This window comes from Telmatherina bonti, assembly GCF_933228915.1.
Source record: "Telmatherina bonti genome assembly, chromosome: 17".
Taxonomy (NCBI): Eukaryota; Metazoa; Chordata; class Actinopteri; order Atheriniformes; family Telmatherinidae; genus Telmatherina; species Telmatherina bonti.
The window spans coordinates 25,646,384-25,659,446 of record NC_136615.1 but is presented as its reverse complement, the minus strand read 5'-3'; the positions used below and the strand labels follow the sequence as shown (position 1 = coordinate 25,659,446).

Here is a 13,063-nt window from a genome sequence, read left to right as displayed (position 1 = left end):
TTGTTAACAGACAGACAGACGTCAGACAAACAAACTAATGCAGCTACATATGAAGTATTTTTTTTTTTTTTTTAAAAGTGGTCATATCTGTACCACATATTGTTCATATTAGCAATCTAATTACTACTAATTTCTTTAAACCTTATACAATTCCCAGCTTCCAGCAATGCTCAGGCATGTACAGCCTCTCTCCCTGAACACACACACTTATACACACACAAGCACAATCACATTTTAAAGTAGTCATATGTGCTGTGGGCCAGCCACTCCCTCTAAACATTGTCTCAACGTGTTCTGCAATTATTAACCAGCTGCTGCGGCGTTGCTAGACAGGCTAGCCTCCTGCCACACGAACTGCACTCTGGACCTTTGAACACAAACACATTCACACACAAAACCTCGAGCATGGAGTGGACCTGCTTCATTTTTTAGACCAATGACAGAGCAGCTGGACAGGTAGGAAGACTGTACTTTAGACATGTGTATGCCTCTTTTTTTATTTAGACTTAAACTGTGAGATATGCACAGAAAGAACAGTTTTCTGTCCTATTTCAAGACATAAAAAAATGTAAATTTGTTCTTTGATCTATGTTGATGTATATATAAAGATAGAATTGTGTGGCCTCTTAGGGCTAAGGTTATAAACCTGAATTGATGTGTTGCCAGTTACATAAATTTACTTATCAAATTGAAAAAATATTGAGCTGAAATTATTATAAAAGTCCACTGTAATCAGGTGTTAATGTGCAAGTAAGTGAGGATGAGCCAGTATTACAGAGCATATGTGGTCAGTTGTAAAGAGGGGATGGGGTAAACGGGAAGTTAAGTACTGGGTGTGTAAATGTGTTTTTTTCCCTACTGGCTATGTTTTCTGCATCACAGCAGACACCATGAAAGCTTTGATTTTATTGTTTGCATACACTGGAGGCTCTGCTCCACCCTCCAGATAATATTACCAGTCCGAGCTGAGGTGGATTCACTGTGGTTCACTGACAAAGGGGAAGCCGCCATGACATGTGAAACATAAAACAAGTTTTCTTTCTTTTTTTTTTTTTCAAGCCAATCATAAGTCATTTCCGTATGTGTTTTCTGTGGAGATGAGAGCAGGTCAAGCCTTGTTGGTTAATAGTAAGACTAATGTTGCTTTCATCATACAGACCGATCTATTTGCCACAGCCTTAAAAAGCATCATGAGCATAAGCAGCCAAAGTTTTTGAGCACTACTTGCACATCAAGTCAGGTCTTTTTATTTTTTTACTGATCATGTCCAGGATTATAGCAAACAGAATGATGGTCTGGCTGCTGTGATGTGCTGAGCAAATCTGCTCCACAACGAGGAGCCTCTTGATAATCTGAATTCTTATTTTATTTGTTTATTTATTTTGAATAATTGTTTGTTAAAGATAAAGGATGGAAAGAGAACAGAGAGGAAAAATAAAAGCATAAAAAAAGGGGAGAGAAAGATAGATCACATAGAAATCAATGCAATCCAGCCTCAGATTCTAGATGATCTACTACAACAAAGGACTTCCCATGGATGGACTATACACACACACACACAAAGAAAATTCACTGGCTGTTAGTGAATAAACCAACAAGACAATACAGTGACTGTGTCAGCATGCGGAATACATGGTATGAAGACAGGTCTGTTGAAAAGTGTGTTTTTTTTTTACACATTTGTGCATCTAAGGTGACAGTTTTCACTGACAAACCGGGACTTCCTTTGACAAACATCACAAGTACCTCCCCTTTGTTTTTATAGATTAGCAGCAGCCAATCAACTCATGTTTGGAATGTTTGCTAATTGGACTTATTACATAATTGCACATATATAGGGCGGCTGTAGCTCAGGAGGAAGAGCTGTCAGCTTCTAACAGGGGAAGTTGGGAGTTTGATTCCAGGCTTCCCCTGAGTATGTGCCGAAGTGTCCTTGAGCAAGACACTGAACCCTAAGTTGCCCCCTGATGTGCCTATCGTGGTATGATCATGTATGTAAGTCACTTTGGATAAGTGTCTGCTAAATGACTATAGAATGGAATATATTAACATTTGTTTGCCAGTTATATTGATAAACAGCGATATCTGCACAATGCTGCATTGCTGGTTTTGGACTAAAGCTTGTTGGGCCTGGAGTTGGTGGGATCACTGTGGGAAGATTTTGATATATCCCAAACATTGTTGTTTCTTTCACAGGGGCTTGAAGCCTCTCTGACATCACATGTCAGTCTTGTCTAAAGAATTGGATGTACACAGTGTCTCTAAAACACAGATTAAAATGTGTCTGTGTTTTATAAGCAGACATTTTTTTTTTTTTTGCTATTGTTTGGATTTGTGTGAGCTTGGCTTAATTTTGTCCCATTGTCCAAGTTTAATTTGTTATTATAAATGTGCTGGTATATATATATATATATATATATATATATATATATATATATATATATATATATATATATATATATATATATATATATATATATATATATATACATATATTTATATATATATATGAAATATATATGAAATCAAATTTGGAGCACATTGTATATATATATATATATATATATATATATATATATATATATATATATATATATATATATATATATATATATATATATATATATATATATCAAATCAAATTTGGAGCACATTGTATCCCTCTTTTTTGCCACTCATAGTTTTAGCACTTCAGTGTGCGTTCAGGTTAGTCAACTGAAGAAATGCTTGTTAGACTGTATTTGTTAGTTACACATTGATTCACAGAGAGCATGTACCACATTGCTTCTTTATAGGACAGTTCAGGTCCAGTTTAAAGCTTATGGTCAGTGGGATGTTAAACCTTGAGGGATAGATGACAGAAAATCAAGAATGAGCCCTCAGTAACAATCAGATGCCTTTAGTTTGACACTTCAAATAATGCGAACAAACACAGGTTTAACTACCTGGCCTTAAACTTACATGTTGACGCTTGTAAGGCACAGTGGTGTGTCAAGTATAACAGCCTGACTTAAAACACAGTAATCCGTCTTACCACTTCTCCAACCTTTCTTTATTTACCTTACCATGCAGTGCTGTATATCATGGTATACATACTCAGACATAAGCATGTACTTCTTGGAGTCACTGTTCACTGATGGGATTTTCAAGTGACCAATGAGTTTTGGTCATTTTTCTCACCTGCTTCCAGATCCCTGTGAGGATATATAAGGGGATATATTTTTGCACAGGTGTAAACATGCAGTTTTACAACACTGTTGTTCAGTGCAGTAGTATCCCAGCTGCACTCCTGGTTTGCCTGGACAACTTCCGCTATTGTAGCTGGAATATAATTCATGTTATTAGCCGCATGACTGGCTGATGGCAGAAAGGAAAACTGGTAAAGGAAAAGCAATGAACTCACAAGGAAACCGAGGGGATTTTTTTTTTTTTAACTGAGGGATTTACTATTAAGGAGAAGCAGGTGTGACAGTTACAACTGAATCCCAAACCGCCTCCTACACACCACCCCTTCACTACCCAGTGTCACTCCCAGTAAAGTCGCACTCACAGCTGTGGACGGGACTTTAATCGGAGGGGGAGGGGATGGAAAACAGGAGCAGGAATGCTGCTACAGAAAGCAAAAATGTCACTGGGAACACATGACATGCTAACTTTGTTCATTAGTAACATAGAGTTAATGATGTTTGCACAACTCAGATTGGAAAATGGTTCCTGCTCCATTTTGCCATTGCATTCGGTGCAAAATTAGTTCTGAGTGTGAAAAGTTGAAGACTTGAGGACTAAAAGGTCCACTTGCCCTTCACAGTGGTTTAGGATTGAGCCTGGGAATTGTCTGAGGGATAAACAGGAAGTAGAACAGGAATTAAAATCAAAGCAAAAACACAGATCATGACATGATCATTTCAGATGTTGTGTTGTTTTTTCCCTTTCAAAACAATTAAATAACATCTAATATATAAAATTGTTGTTTTTTTTATTGCATCTTGCAAGAACATTGGGTGATTGCACACCATATTGCAGATTGCTGTGTTTAATAAGGAACTGTTAGGCCACAAGCAGTATAAATAAGGTGGCTAAGAGTGCTCCCTGTTGACATCTTTGGTGTTCTATTTGAGGAAACATCTACAGCCTGTGCAGATGTTTTTGGTTTTTGTTTGTTTCTTAGTTTTTTACTTCATTTCTCAGCTTAAAGTGTTGATTGAAAAGAAGATTTATATTTATACAGGATGACTAGCGAGTAATTGCACGCCTCTAGAGAAATTTTTAGCATATTGTCCATTAATTTATGCAAAAGTTTGTTAAAAAATCAAGTTCAATACATGAAATCCCTAAATTTCCCCATAGTTGTTGAACTGAAAGCTGCATGGTGTACCTCTTTGGAGGTAATGTTGGTTCATTTCTCTGTGCAGGAACAAAGTGCCAGTAGAAAAGAGGCGTGTTGAGGCTACGAGGATGACAAGTCCTGAATACCTGACATTTTTCTCACTAGAAAACAGGTTCAGGCAGAGAGAGCTTGGACAAGATGAAAAAAAAAAATCCAATCAGAATACAAATTTCAGTATAAATCAGGGGTGGAAAAAAAGAAAAAGTGAGAGAGAGAGAAGCAGCCCAGACTCTCCAGCTGTCTGTTCAAAGTGAACGTCTCTGACCAAAGAATAAACAAATGGTTGGGTCTGTGCTGTCATCACTGGTTACTGGGTGGAGTACTGTTATTAAATCTCTTAGAGACACGTTAAAAAAAAAAGAAAGTGAAAGAGTGAAGGCATAGCTATAAAGAGAGAGAGAGAGAGGGATAAATATAACACAAGAGAGAGGCTGGAAAAAGATATTTAAAGCACAGAAAGAAGAAAGACAGAGACACAGAGACAAAGAGACGACGAGAGCTTTGATTTGCTATGTTAGAGAAGGTAAGATTTTAATTATCTGCTCGTCTTAGGAACGACTGACACTAGGTTGGTGGTATAAGTGCATTTAAATTAATTTTCAGCAGAATTTGTTGCTTGAGGTCAAGGCCAGTCAGAAATCTGTCTGCAACCTCGTGTGTTTGTCCTCTGTCTTTGTTTCATCTGCACCATGCTGCTGTCACTGTGTGGCCACATGCAGTTGCAGATGTTTGTACTTTGTCTTTCTTTCTGCAGTTGGTGAACAGAGATGGATGAAGCAGATCTGCTCCCAGTAATCCAAGCCGGAGAGGGGAGGACACTGTCCAGGTGATTTTCTGCCAATGATGCTAAAACTTATCTGTCTTAGCAAAAATGTTCTGGGTTTGAATCTCTGCTATGGAGTTTAGACGTTTTACTCTGGCTTGGCACTTCAGCTGCCCCCTGTATTCAAGAAACACGCACATTAGGTTAACTACTGTTTCTAAATTGGCCAAAAATGTAAATCTTTTTTGTGTATTTAGTGTTTTTTTTTTGGTTGGGATTTGTCTGATAGAGGGATTTATAAAATGTGCTCCGCCACTCACCTGGTGGCAGTCTGGATTGGCTCCAGCTCCTCTTAAATCCTAAAAGAGACAAAGGCAGAAAATTAATGGAACGATTATTCAAGATGCCTATGCAAAAGCAAACTGAGTGTACTCATAAATACTCCTCTTGGTCCATAAATTGTTCCATAGCAGTAAGAGTACCAGATTTAAGAAAAAAAATTAAATAAAAAAAATATATATGTATCCATCCATCCATCCATTCTCTGCCGCTTATCAGGGGGGTCGGGTCGCGGGGCAGCAGCCTAAGCAGGGAAGCCGAGACTTCCCTCTCCCCACCCTCATCTGCCAACTCTGCGAGGGGGATCCCGAGGTGTTCCCAGGCCAGCTGAGAGATATAATCCCTCCAGCGTGTCCTGGGTCTTCCCCGGGGTCTCCTCCCAGAGGGACGTGCCTGGAACATCTCACCAGGGAGGTCCAGGAGGCATCCTGACCAGATGCTTGAGCTACCTCAACTTGCTCCTCCTCTTGATGTGGAGGAGCAGAGGCTCTACTCTGAGCCCCTCCTGGATGACTGAGCTTCTCACCCTATCTCTAAGGGACCACCCCGCGGAGGAAACTCATTTCGGCCGCCTGTAAACGAGATCTTGTTCTTTCGGTCACGACCCACAGCTCATGACCATAGGTGAGGGTGGGAACGTAGATCGACTGGTAAATCAAGAGCTTCGCCTTCTGGCTCAGCTCCTTCTTCACCACGACAGACCGGCGCAGAGTCCACATTACTGAAGACGCTGCACCGATCCGTCTGTCGATCTCGCGCTCCATCCTTCCCTCACTCGTGAACAAGACCCCGAGATATTTAAACTCCTCCATTTGAGGCAGGACCTCACTCCCGACCCGGAGAGGGCAATCCACCCTATTCCGGCTGAGGACCATGGTCTCAGATTTGGAGGTGCTGATTCCCATCCCAGCTGCTTCACACTCAGCTGCAAATTGCTCAAGTGAGAGCTGGAGATCTCAGCCAGATGAGGTCAACAGGACCACATCATCCGTAAAAGACCAGCACCCAACCCTGAGGCCACCAAACCGGATTCCATCAACACCTCAGCCGCGCCTAGAAATTTTGTCCATATAAGTTATGAACAGAATTCGTGATAAAGGGCAGCCTTGGAGTCCATTCGCCACTGGAAACGAATCCGACTTACTGCTGGCAATATGGACCAAGCTCTGACAACTGTCGTACCAGACAGCTCATACAAGGGGGCTCCGGTACCCCATACTGCTGAAGTACCCCCAACAGGAGTCCCCAGGGGACATGGTCAAACGCCTTCTCCAGGTCCACAAAGCACATGTAGACTGATTGGAGAAACTCCCGTGCCCGCTCCAGGACCCCAAGGGTTATCTTATAATTGCAGTTTATACATTAAATTTGTATACTTTCCATCAATGGGGCTGTCATCATGAGAATTTCCTCTTCACATTTGCAGTAGAGAGGCTACTTAACCTGCTAAAATAAAATGATATAAAATAAAGTGTATTGTTACAGAATACATCTGCATAAACTTGCCTCACATACTTCTTGAATATTTGATAGTTTTTACAATGTTTTTCACCACATGCGTTTGCTGTAGGCTCTGTTTCCAGACCTCCTTCTTTTCTGCCTCTGTCTGGATGCTGCATGCTCGTATCCGTCCTTTGCCTTGCAACCTGTTTTATGCAGTTCTTCATTTCAGAGCAGAGTTTCTCTCACTGCTGAACACCTACAACTGGTTCTTGAAGGAGCAGACCCAGCTCCACCTCACTTATTCTCAGGTATGCAAACAAAACATAATTCTATTTAATTAGTTTCACCGTTGCTAGTTTACAGCTGTTAACAAGCATAGCTGTAATAATGTGATGTTAACAAAATGCATGACTGCATTTACACAGCATACAGGTGTCTGTGGGTGTGTCTTTAACAGGCGGCAGATGGAGAGGTAATAGTTGAGGGCTTTCTGAATATCTCATGGGGTATACAGAGACCCATCAGGCTCAAAATACAGGATGACAAGCAGATTCTACCCTTCATTCCTCTGTTCACATCTGATCCCACCAGTCCAGTCAGTCCTTCTGGGAGCAAGAGGTTCATATCAGATTTTAGAAATATTACCAACATTGATAATAGAAGGAATGTTTATTTGGATCTGCTGCTGCAATAAATAATTTTCGCATTTCACAATGAAAACTTTCTGAGAATATCCCTTTCTGTGCGTGTTTTTGCAGCAGTATGTCACGATGGGGAGAATACAACGATCTGCACCAGATAGACGAGGTGGCTGAGACAGAGGCAGCACAAGAAACAGTGATCAAAGATCCTTTACCAGGTTGAGTACAGCTCCATTTCTTAATAATGTGTTTACACAGCAGTGCTGTGAAACACTTGCATTTTGCATTATATTACAAATATTCTGATGCTGGAACACTAAAAACAAGCTGAAACTGAGATTTGTTAACCATCACGTTATCTTTTCTTTTAAGTGCACTTTCCAGGGAATTAATATTGCTATTTTTTAGAAATATACATAGAGAATCTAAGTTTTATTCTACCAATTACATTATTTCAGTTGCTCAACAGTCCATGGTTATCATTGTTCAATTCTCTTCATTATGATGCATCTGCACCTCACAGATGTAATGCATAAAATCTGGAGTTGCTGTTCTAATTGTATATTCAGATCATTTAAAAAAAAATTGTGGATCTTGCTGAAAGGTCTCTAAAATTCTGATAGAGTTTTGAACCATGCCGTAGCGACAGATACGGCTCTATAAATGTTATTTGCAGCTCGCCTTTATAAGGTGTTATTTGCAGTTTTTGGTCTGTAGAACTCAATAATTTCTCTTTTTTTTCAAAAGCAACTGAAATGTGGACTAATATGGTCACAAAGCATATGTCTACAGTCGTTTTTATCCATCTGAAAGGTTCTCCAAGGTATTAAGGCTCATGTGATGAAATAAATCACTGTGGCATGACAATTTCTTATGTAGTGCAGCCTGAGGCCTCAAAGCTCACACGCAATGGTAGTTCAGAGACTTGGCCTTTATATATTCATATTTTTCCTCAATCCCTGAATCATTTCAAAGTGTTTTGCATTATAGACATTAGACATTGTTGAACATTATAAATTTCTTTTAACTAATTGAGCTCTTTGATGGAATATGATGCATGTCTTTTCTTGGAAAGTGGAAATCTTTGGCTTACTTTTCTTTAATACCCAATACTGGCACCCTCACCTGCTAATTATAGACTCTTTCCCTGTTGTGTAAATTTTAGATTTTGCATATTATTTTTCATTGTTGCTTGTTGTGTTTTCTCTGTAACTCAAGCTTTTCTCCATTTTCTTTCTTTTCTATTTTGACTGTGTTACTGGCATCAATGCCAAGATTTCTTTATATATTGTAATCGCAATGAAAGTGGTTTTTCAAGACCTTGAACAATGCACTATTTAAATATGTCAAGCAAATATTTAGACATATAAACAAATTACAGATTTATGTTTTTGCTGCATAGAAGAAAACACATCACATGTTTTTTCTCAAAGTGAGGACCGCATGTGTATTATTCTGATTTCAAGATTCATAGTTTGTTACCTAATTTCTATGTTAATGCATTTCCTTATTTATGTCTGTCTTGCTTGGTAAAGAAATTTTTATTTTTCCTTCCATATGTTGTTTATGACATTGTTTTTACATGTTTGCACAATCCAAAGGCCCAGTTGTTTATGAGACCGCTACCCTGCGCCCTGTGAGAAGGAAGAACCCAGAGCTCGAGGAGGAGTCCAACCTGTTTCGCTGTATGAGCGACGCCTCATTGGTCAAGAGGAGGAGAGGCCGGGGAAAGTCAGAAGCACAAAGCGAAAAAGAAAGACAGCATCGGTTTTCTATTAATGGGCACTTTTATAACTATAAGGTATATTGCCACTTTACCGTTCACTATAGTTTCTTTTGTTGTGACTTTTTCCAGTGTTTTGGCTCTGTTTTTCTCTTTATATAAAACCCAAGTATTTGCTTTTGTGTTCATTCACTCCACGCTTTCATTCCTTTCATTTTATTCTGCAGACATCTATATTCACGCCATCCTTTGGTACTCCAACTAAAGTTCGCATCTCCAGCAAGATGACTACAAATCAAGTCATTGAACAGCTACTAAACAAGTTCAAAGTAAGTTCAGTGTTTATTTGAGCACAAATAGACAACTGTGATTTTAAAAGCAGAACAAATATCTATATTGTCAATCATTTAAGGTCAGCAAAATACTGAATGTGCAAAACAGACAATAATGTAAATGTATACCTATTGCTTAAAAAATTTTCACCAGACCAAACATATAAATTATGAAGAAAAAAAAAGACAAGTTTTTATTAGATGACCAGAATTAAGCATTTAAAACTGATTGTACAACTTCTCTGTTTCTTCTACAGATAGAGAATGATCCTCAGGAATTTGCGCTGTACTGTGTCCACCAAAGTGGAGGTAGTGTTGATCTGATCTACTGAAAATGTACCCATTTACCTTGAGAAATTAGTTACATATATGTGTTTTGTGCAGAAAAGAGGAAGTTAACTAACAGAGACCATCCTCTGTGGGAGCGCATACTGCAAGGACCCTCTGATGACATCATGAAGATGTTTTTGATGGACATATATGAAGAGGAAGTCAGTAATGATGTGAGTTTGTTCACCTTGCTTTTTGACTTTTTGTACTAACATAACAGGACCTGAACTTGTGCTCCAGTGTCCATGTTTCTATTTAATTAATTGTATTATCAAAGTGTGAAGAAACTTTATTTGTATTTAATCTGTAATGAGAAATATATGTTATTTTACCACTTCTTTTTTTAATAATTTAATTCTGTACACCTTTTCATGCCAGTGTGGAAGCTGTGCTGACTCAAGCTCCTTGATGATGAGTGTAAATGGCAACTGCAAAGCTTCATATCAGCAGGATTGACAGATTAAGATCTCTGGAACCAAGTTAATGAGTCAAATCATGCACCAAATCCTGAAGAACTTAAAGAACAAATATAGAAGAAGAAGGGCAGGGTCAAAGCAAACAAAATGAGGATTAAATTCTGGATTCTTCTACCTGCCACTCTGATGATTTGATAATGTTTCTTTACTAAATCCCAAGCAAGGACACAGAAGAAATGCAGAGAAAGCAGGTATAGGGAACCTGGTCCATCATCCTGAAGTTTGCAATGTGTCCTGTTCCAACACCAGATTCAAATGAAGTAACCTCTGGGTAACTCTTGATAAGATATTGGATTCATTTGATTTGAATCAGGTGTGCTGGACTAAGGATACTCAGAAAACCTGCAGGATTCCGGCCCTTGAAGACCAGAGTTCCCCACCTCTGCTCTAATATATCTCAGGCCACTGTCCTGCAAAATTTATATATTTTCTGCTGAATCACACCTAAATCAGATTAATGCATAAACATATTTGGGCCCCACTTAACAAGAAGCTGCTGAAGAGAGTCATTCCACCTGAACCAAGTGTACTGGAGCAAGTACACATCTAAACCCTGCAGAACTGTTGCCCTAAGGGACACCCATGATCTACACCAGGGATCCAGCTGCTAGGGCCTGGTGTCCTGCAGGTACTCAATGTTTCACAACTGCAACACACTTGATTCAAACTAAATGGACCTCCAACAGCTTGTTGTCAAGTTTTACAAAAGTCTAATAATGATCCATTCCTTAGAGTCAGGTGTGTTGCTGCAGGGAAGCAGCCAAAAACCTGAATGAGCTGATAAATTGGGTAAAGTTATCAGAAATCTAAAAAGAGGAAGTCCTGCAGTACTTCTCAACATGGACTTTATTAAAAAAAAAAAAAAAAAAAAAAAAAAAAAAAGTGATATACCGGTACACACAGGACAACAAAATGTTAGCAGTGTGTTTTTGTCCGTATTATCTTTCGCAAATCAATATAGACTGGATTGAGGTGGTTGTCTAGACTATGATGGTGAAAAAAGGCTCAACATAATGAACATTTCTTTGTACACTGTGTGGAAATAAAAGATTGAGATGCTTCTTCAGGTGAAGTCATTCATTCATTCATACATTTTCTATATTGCTGGGGCCTATCACAGCAATCATCGGGCGAGGGGTAGGTGACACCCCAGACAACTCTCCAGTCTATCACAGTCAAGTACAGTTAATTAGCTCATTAATTCATTAATTAATGAATAAATAAATTTTTTTTTAAAAAACACAAGATTTTTCCACAGGAGATTAATAAAGTATTTCTAATTTAATTTATTTTCATTTCATTTATAAGGATCTTGCAAAATGGATCAAAATAAGACTAAATCTAACCAACAAGCACATCTTTTTATTAGTTCCTCTAACAATTCTTGTATTTTGGCTCTGACTTCAATGGACCACAATCCTTCCAACTCAAGTCACAGACCATGCTTCTCTCTCTCCATAAGTACTGCAGTGGTCTTCTAGCAGGTCTCCCAGAATGTTAAAAAAAAAAAAAAAACCTCTGAAATGTGTCATCCAGTACTTGATCAACCAAAAAGCACACATCACTTCAAGACTTTAGCATTTTGCACCCAGATGTATAACCTCAGTCATGGTATATCCTTATATATGAAATAGTTTTCGCCAAGACTGCACGCATTTGTGTTCCTACAGTCTGTTGACTTATCCCTTGTAACATCTTATTCAACTCTTGCAAGACTCCAAACTTTCTCACTTTATGTGTCTGATGGAACATTTTCCGTCCTAGTTTGAATGTAGTGAAGTTCACCATGTTTGTTTCCTTCCCTCCTCTCCTCAGGTTGCTCAGTATCTGAACCTGGAGCTTCCCATCCTGGAGCAGGTTCTGCTGAAGCTCAGCGAGGAAGAGAATAGGGAGATACAAAGGGTCATCAGCAAGTTAGTACACAGTGTTATTCTTCCAGTGACTCCCTGTGCAATCTTAAAAAAGCTGATCTTCAGGCATGAAGAAATGATAGCATCAAGATTTATTCAAAGTTGAGTTGTTTCGCGGCTTATTAAAGCTGTGCCTGCTTGTGTGTGTTTCCCTGTGTGTTAGGTACCACCACCAGCACAGACTCCTGTCTCAAATGCTCAACTGCAAGACGTCGCCTCACATTGAGACCAGTGTCTGATAACTACTGAACCCAGTAACTGGCAGCCCTTCTGTAGATGAAAAAGGGTCCTTAGGGATATTTTTCTTTTATGTGTCTAGCGTTTTAAACTGGAGGCCTAATTCATCTCGTGCTTTTCCATTTTTGGCAAGAAAAGGGTTAGTCAGTATCAACCTATAGGTTTTCTTCAACTGTAAATGAAGTGCCGGATAGTTTTAAAGTGTTGCTAAATTAAAAGGAGGGACCAATATGACTGTTTCTGTTTCCTTACTTATGTCTGTTGCAGAGGAGGTGAAGTTTCCCACTTGCCATGGATAATGTGTGTATTTTTTTTTTGTTCATGATCAGTTAAAATGGAAAAAGGTAAAAAGACCATCATGGCTACTTATTCAGCATCTATAGCCATTGTTTAAAAAGTAAGAAATTAAATAAAAACAATGAGAATTGTGTTTTCTGGCTGCCATGTTTCCGCCTCCTTTCTGTTTCTGTTGCTCTTCTTCT

General features: G+C 38.9%; 1 protein-coding gene across 1 annotated transcript; it reads left to right on the top strand.

Moving 5' to 3' along the window:
* Positions 1-5,154: 5,154 nt before the first annotated feature.
* Positions 5,155-12,861, top strand: rassf6 (Ras association domain family member 6; the record flags this gene model as incomplete). Its single annotated transcript, XM_079256818.1, has 10 exons — positions 5,155-5,213; positions 7,162-7,240; positions 7,390-7,550; positions 7,691-7,791; positions 9,175-9,374; positions 9,524-9,625; positions 9,886-9,937; positions 10,013-10,131; positions 12,250-12,347; positions 12,508-12,861. The coding sequence occupies 10 exons, from the start codon at positions 5,155-5,157 to the stop codon at positions 12,581-12,583; spliced, it is 1,047 nt and encodes a 348-aa protein (XP_079112944.1). The 3' UTR covers positions 12,584-12,861.
* Positions 12,862-13,063: the final 202 nt, after the last annotated feature.